This window comes from Bidens hawaiensis, unplaced genomic scaffold (assembly GCF_021521415.1).
Source record: "Bidens hawaiensis isolate Kalapana, Puna unplaced genomic scaffold, B.hawaiensis_p1.1 tig00011189_1, whole genome shotgun sequence".
Taxonomy (NCBI): domain Eukaryota; kingdom Viridiplantae; phylum Streptophyta; class Magnoliopsida; order Asterales; family Asteraceae; genus Bidens; species Bidens hawaiensis.
The window spans coordinates 342057-349748 of record NW_027491869.1 but is presented as its reverse complement, the minus strand read 5'-3'; the positions used below and the strand labels follow the sequence as shown (position 1 = coordinate 349748).

The 7692-nt window shown below is 37.0% G+C and overlaps 1 protein-coding gene across 1 annotated transcript; it reads left to right on the top strand.

Moving 5' to 3' along the window:
• The first annotated feature begins 2524 nt into the window (after window positions 1-2524).
• LOC143537427 (uncharacterized) lies at window positions 2525-7224 on the top strand. Its single transcript, XM_077031203.1, has 3 exons — window positions 2525-2848; window positions 4565-5694; window positions 6066-7224. Exons 2-3 carry the CDS (start codon window positions 4802-4804, stop codon window positions 7156-7158), a joined length of 1986 nt encoding a protein of 661 aa, XP_076887318.1. The 5' UTR covers window positions 2525-2848; window positions 4565-4801; the 3' UTR covers window positions 7159-7224.
• Window positions 7225-7692: the final 468 nt, after the last annotated feature.

Here is a 7692-nt window from a genome sequence, read left to right as displayed (position 1 = left end):
ATATTTTAACATGTTAAATATGTTTATAACGATTTTGTTTAAAACAAATGATATATATATATATATATATATATATATGTATGTATGAAAACTTTATAAAGATATTTTATAACGAGGATCATCGATATTGGTATTAACTTTTAATAAAATAAGTGTTGGTTTATTATTATTAAAATACATATATATATATATACATGAAAACTTGTAACGAGATTATTTGACACGAAAAGTTTAACTTTAGGATGTCGGTTTTAAAGAAAATATTGTTTATTTGATCTTTAATATTAATATAATATATTACAAACTATTTAAAATACATTAAAAAACAATAAAAATCAAATTATCCAAAAGATGGGCTGGCCGGGACTCGAACCTGCGCCAGTGGCCGGCTCCAGATTGAACACACACACCCTAGCCAACTGTGCTAGGCAGTTGTTTAAAGTTCATAAACGGTTCAACATATACAAAACCCAGAAAAATCCTATTTGATTAAGACCCTAGATTATGTAATCGTAAATTCGTTAATCGTTCGTTTAAATTGACTTAGGGCTATTAAACAACGCATCAAGATGAACTCAGACGTATAGATTATTACCTGTATTATTGATTGAGAGCAGATCAATTGCAATTAAACAGGTTCGGCGATAACAGACGACGAACAGGGCATATACGGCCAATCTTAACGAAATTAAGGTTAGGGGTTTGAGACGTCGGGCTATATAGATGGTGCAGATGCGATGAATTGGGTTAAGATCAATGTTAGATTATATAACCGATTCTTAGGTTAAGACGGTTTACAAATAAATCAATTACGTGTTTGTTTTGATCTTGTTTCCTAATTGGTTTAGTCGGTTAGGCCACTAATGGCAAGAACAATCATAAACGTGATTCAATTCCTAACTTAGATCGTTATTTTAGGCTCAAGTAATCTAAACGGGTCACGGGTATGGTTAAATGGATCATGGGTTACGGGTTTGATTAATGGGTTATGAAGATGATATATAAAACTTACATTTTAGTCCTTGAGAATTTGTAATGGAACAATAAAGGGTTAAAGTGTATTTTTGGGTTAAATATGTACATTTTCCAAAGTTTTATATATATATATTAAATAAATATAATAATCAAACATAAATCGTATAAAAATTTCTCGATAAACGTGAAACTTTTTAGTGATAAATTTCCCGAACCCAAGACGGGTCTTGTTATGGATATAAGTTGTACGTGGAAAACCCGAGTTGTTACATGGCAGTCGCCGGCCAGTCATCACCGTGAAATCCTCCTCCAATTTCCGCCGTGAAAGTGAAACGAAAAATTTCTCGGTGGCGGAGATAACGTCACCGCCACCACCACCGACAAGCTTGATGCTGCTGCATTCAATTCTCGCCGGAGAAAAACTATATTTCTGATCATCACAATTTCCGTTGACTATATTATTATTATTATTATTATTATTATTATTATTACGCGCAGCCCGTCTAGTCCTTAAATTCCACGGCTTCTCTGCCGGCGACCCTGACGTCATCTCCACCGTCGTCGCCGCCGGAAATTTTCCTCTCAAAATCGCGTCTTTCGTTTTACCCACTTCCGTCTGGAAATCAAACATCAACTTCTCTCTAGTGGCTTCAATCTTGCCGTCGCCATATTTGATCCGTGTTTATGATTTTTATAGAGGGACCATATTGCTCTTATTACTCAATTGCCTGAATGATCATATTGGTAGGGGAATTTAGGGTTTTATCAATTAAAAAGGGGGAAACATGTTTAAAAAAAGAGAAAATAAATACAATAATTGAAGTTACCATTCTAACCCTGACTTAACTGAGGAAAGTTAATAGGGTTAAAAAAATATTAAAATTGCAAGTTTTTAGAAACTGAGGTAGACATTTGCACTAAATTCAAAATCGGTACTAAAGTTACGTAGTTGATCAAATCACACGTACTAAAATGACACTTAACTTTGAAATTAATTTCTTAAACCCGTGTTATACACGGGTATCTATATAATAATTTCATCCACTATAAAGAGAGAAATTTATTAATGTAAAAGAAAAGAATAGGGGTTAAAATTGTATTGTACAGAGTGAAATTAGAATAAGGGACGGGACACACACACCAACGGCTGTGATCGCTCCGCTCCTTAAACAAGCATCCAACCAAACCCTAACTCACCATATCTTTCTTTCCGGCCATCAATCGAACCATAATGGTTAGTTTTTATTCAAATTCCGTGTTTATTTCTGTATGAATCTGGTGTTTACATTATGTATGATTCGGATTGATAGTGGTTAGGTCAAGCTTGTAATATGAATCTCTTGTCTACAATTGAAATGAAATACGTGTCTAATTGGATTTAAACCTTGATTCCTCATAATACTTTTTTAATTAAAGGCTGATGCAAGTTACTTGATGCTGTTTTTTTCAATGTTTTATGGTGGAATAATAATAAATCTCTTTAATTATGTTCAATTGGTTAGGTCAAGTTTTTAGCTTGTAATTGAGGTTTATAATTTATTTATTTTTTTTGGATATTTAGAGCTCGAGAGGGGGGCGTGACAGACCTAGAAGGGACTATCCTTCGAGATCAGAAGAGAAAACTCATCACGGTAGAGGCAATGCACCTCCTTCAAGACATCTATGGGTTGGCAATCTGTCTCATAGTTTAACCGAGCGTGCATTGAGCAATCAATTTAGGGAGTTTGGGGAGCTAGAAAGTGTAGCATTTCAACCAGCTCGGAGCTACGCGTTTGTCAATTTTATTGATGAAGTCGCAGCCTTTGCAGCGTTTGAAGCACTTCAAGGTTTTGTTCTGGCAGGCAATCCACTTAGAATTGAGTTTACAAAGGCGGTTAGTGTGGTCTATCTATGTTTTCTTTATGCTTTATGTATATGTAATTATGCACACTTATTCAATTTAGCATCATCTACTCGAATTTTAAGTTGCAGACCTTTGGAATTTGAAAAAGGTGCTAACCAGTGCCCAAAGCATTAATCTTTTTTTTCCCCTTAAAATGTTATAACCAACAGGAATGCCACCGGTCCACTTTGAACATAACTAATAGGTTAAATCTTGTTTAAGTTTATATCGCATATATGAAAAACTTAAGGTATCAAAGAGCAGTCTGTTGTAAAGGTTTTAGGGTAAATTTTCAACCTTATAACACCATAAGCTTATCTACATCACCGATTCACCAATCTTCTACCTGTCAATTGCCCATACCATTAGAAAATTCTAAAGCATGAACTAAAGGCTACAGCATAACCACATGCAGTTGATGGTCATTATTAATCTTCTCCTGCTTCTTTGATTGTCAAATGATCAACATCCAACATCTGCTCATTCAACAAGCGGCTATTTCTTAAACCAACACCACCTTTTTCCTATTCCTTCCCTGACAAAAACAAAACAAAACAGAACAAAACACACACATGAGGTATGTTGTTGTTTGTTGATGTTGCATATTTGGAACTACCATTAGGTGATTCAATATAGTTATCTTTGTCTTATATCATACCGATATTAACCAGAAGGACAATTGCTTGTTGTGACTGGTACATTGGTAAGGTGACAAATTATAAAAAGTATGCATTCAGTAGATAATAAACAGAATAGCAAATGCCAAAAATAAAGTACTAAGAAGAATCTTTGCATAAGGTAAACTATTGGCTTTTAAGATGGTATAATAGTTCACTGTCATTATAAGATTAATTTTATGACAAATACCAAGAAGTCCATTAGTACAAGACTACAAGGTGAACCACTGGCTTTTAATCTTGCAGAATGACAGAACTAGATATTAATAACAAAATAAACTCTTTTAATCCCCATGACTACACAAAATATTCACCATCTCACTGGGACCAATCTTGTGCATTCAGTTGAAAATCTTATCTTCTAGACTAGAATTTTGTATACTCTCGATGCAACTACCTTCCCAAAGAAATGAGCGAACATTTGATCCGTTATTTGACCCAGCAGTGATGTAATGCGCTTCCAACTCAAATACAGTATCATGTTAACCCAGTATTGACTATTGAATTGCCAAACTTCACATATGTTGACTTTTTACTTTCATTTTACCCGTTGAAAGAACCGAGAGTTCGAGATGAGATGATAGCTACACTACATAAGATTGATTAAACAATGAAGCTTAACACAATTCCATTACCTAATAAGCTTTTCTGTAATAATAGGATGATCATCTACTTCCCTTGCATTAATGGAGAAATAATTTGCAAGATGCATGCCTGCCATGAATACAGATATAGTAAATCGAAATACTCTTATGTGCTTTGCTGCAAATTCGTGTGCATAGAAGGTCACCTATTATTATACCAAGTTAAGCTGGAGCTGCATATATATCCTTACAAGCATATGGAGCTTGCAATTATATTAACTGGAATAAAATGATGCAATTTGGAGAAATTACATACCAATATAAAATATATAAAAATCAACTACTTCTATTATTTATGTTCTTATTTCATCAAAACCTTACCATTCTTTTGCTACCAAAATAGCCCAAACAATAACTTGATTAAAATCTCTTGCCTGATATACCAGGAAAAATCATCAGCATCAAAACATGACGGCCACTACACACGCCCACGAGACGAACTGCATTCTAGAACCCGCCACAACAGCTCTGACCCAATCCACCACAACCGGAACCCTAAACTTGACACCGAGAACACAGAACCCAGTCAGGTTTTATGGGTCGGGTTCCCACAATCATTAAAGGTAGATGAAGACAGTTTATATGAAGCGTTCACTCCATTTGGTGAAATTGAAAAGGTCTCTATGATTCCCGGTCGAACGTTTGCATTTATCCGATACAAACACATTAATTCTGCATCCCGAGCAATAAACAATTTACAAGGGAAATTGTTTAATAACCCGAGAGTGCATATATCCTTTGCGAAGAGTGATTCCGGACCGTCAAACAGTTCACGAAACTTGATCAACGGACCTCCATCACCTCGGGGGAGGCGTCACGATAGGTACCATGAACCTGAGCACACCAGAAGATCTCCTCGCTACGTGGACCCCAACAGTCCTGATGATGTCATGAGCTTTGACAGAAAGCGTAGAAACGTTCCATTTGAATCACCTCGGTTCCAAGATGCGGGGCCCAATATAGGGTTACCCGGAAACATACGCAGACGACATAGTCCAATACGAGATAGAGCGGGCCCAGGCTTTCATGATTATCGACATCAAGGCCTGTTTAATAATGATGACGAATGGGATTTGCCGGAAGACGCGCTGATTTATCACGGTGCAAAGAAACCTAAAAATGATAATATGATTCCACCCGAACCTGAGCTTCTCGAGTATCCGTTTTATGAAACTGAGCAAGTGAAACACGTTTTACCAAGACCACCCGAGTTTTCCCATCACAATATGATTGATAATAACTTAGGGCATTTTGGGTATCACAAGCAGATCATCCCTGATCAACCTATTATTAATATGCCTCACCAACCTTTTGCCAGGGGTAATTTTGGTAATTCATCTAATGATACTTTTAATATCGGGTCAGTTTCATCGGGTCAGAATGTTGTTGAGTGGAAAAGACCGACTCCTGAACGTGCAAATGCAGATTGGAAATGGGAAGGGATTATTGCGAAGGGCGGGTCTTCAATTTGTCGGGCCCGTTGCTTTCCTGTTGGGAAAGTACCTGACATGAATTTGTAAGTATTTGAAATCTCTTATTATTTTCGGGCTGAAACTGAGCCAAACTGAATTTATGGATTTAAATTTCATTTTAAATGTTACATGAATTATAAGAAGTTAATAAATAGTGTGATGCATAATAATCAATTAATCATTAACTATTAAAAAGATTTAGCTCCAAGTTTGTGTTTAAACCAAGCTTTTTTAGCACAAAATTTTAAGCCTTAATATTAAAACCAAAACCAAAACCAAAACCGAATCCAAACCGGAAATACCGAAACTGAACGGTTTTCAAAAACTCAAAAACTGAATTTTTGGTTTGGTTTGAGCCCAAATCCAACTAATGCTGCAGAAATGAGTTATTTACATAAACCATTTGAATATGCAGGCCTGAGTTTTTGGACTGCACTGCCAGGACTAATTTAGATGACCTTGGAAAACATTATTATCGGGCCACTCAATCATGGGTTGTATTCTTTGTTCCCGAAAGTGATGCGGATATGGGTCTTTACAACGAGTTCATGAACTATTTGGGTGAAAAACAACGCGCTGCTGTGTCTAAAATTGATGACAAAACCACCTTATTTCTTGTACCACCATCAGACTTTTCAGAAAAAATACTCAAAGTACCTGGAAAACTTAGCATCTCGGGTGTCATTTTAAGGTTAGATTCATCTTCTTCCAACGCCGACATTTTTCCTCCACCACCACCACCACTGCCACTTCAGCCGCCACTTCAACCTGACCCGTATCTTGTGTCATCTCATGTAGAAGTGTCTAGAACCTCGTTTGCTTCACCTTCTGGACCCTACCCTGTTCAACCGTTTCCAGATCATGGAAAACCGAGACCTAATTCATTGGCACCCGCACTACCACCCGGTCCGGCCCCGTTCAGGAATATGGTAGAGCCCACTGTGGAAAACCCACCGGACCACCTCCACCACCCGAATCTAACCACCGGCGGTAGAAACTTACCACTGCCACCAGGAGTCGGTGGTGGTGATTTCTTGATGCAGCCACCGCCATCAAACAATTCTGTCGGTTCAACTATTATGATGCCACAATATGGTCAACAAGTAGTGGGTGGTGGTCAACCAAGTCAACAAGATCAGCTTGCACAACTGGCATCGTATCTTGGAAACCCGAGGCAATCAGCAAGCGGGGTCTCAATGGGGGAAGATCAACGGCAACCGAGTAATATAATATCTGATAATGCTTATGGGATGTCACAAACGCAATCTTCACCGAATATGCAGATTGGTAATGAGTATCATCAAGCATCACAATACCATCATGTGCAAATGCAACCACAACCATTTCAGCAGCAGCAGCAGCAGCAAGTGGTGAATGTGGGACCGGTGGGTCAAAGTGGTCAGGTGAATGTGCATGAAGAAGGTGATGCGGATCCACAGAAACGGTTGCAAGCGACGCTAGAGTTGGCTGCAACTCTGCTCAAGCAAATTCAACAAGGCAAAAGTTGAAATGAGTCTAGTAGGTGTAAGAAGTAAGAATGGCAAAAAGTGTTTTTTTGTTTGGTTAAGGATCTGATGTGTTTGAAGTTTGATAGTGGTTTATGCTTGATCTTCAAATTGAGGTTTAGGATGATGTTTGATGAGATTTTTGTTTCAACATGTGGTCTCATGTTCTTTACAAATTCGGGTTGGTTAACAGTAAGGGTGTTCATGGTTCTGTTTTAACAGAATTTTAGGTCGAGTCAGTAACCAGAATGTAAAGATTGGCATTTAGGTAATTCGGGTCGGTTTTTTGCTTTTATTTTTTTTTTCGTTTGATATATAATTTACATAAGTGTTTTTAAGGCTTCCTTAGCTTACCTTAATCTTCTAAATGAAATCTTTTGAAACTAGAAAATTCATAATTTGATCCCAACTTTTATGTGCCTAATTTGTAAATTCCATTTCATTCTTGTGTTGTCAATTAACAAGATTCATATATGCAGTTGTATGAAGAGGATTGTCTTGTTTAACACCTTGATGTACTTCAGATTTCTTGATGGC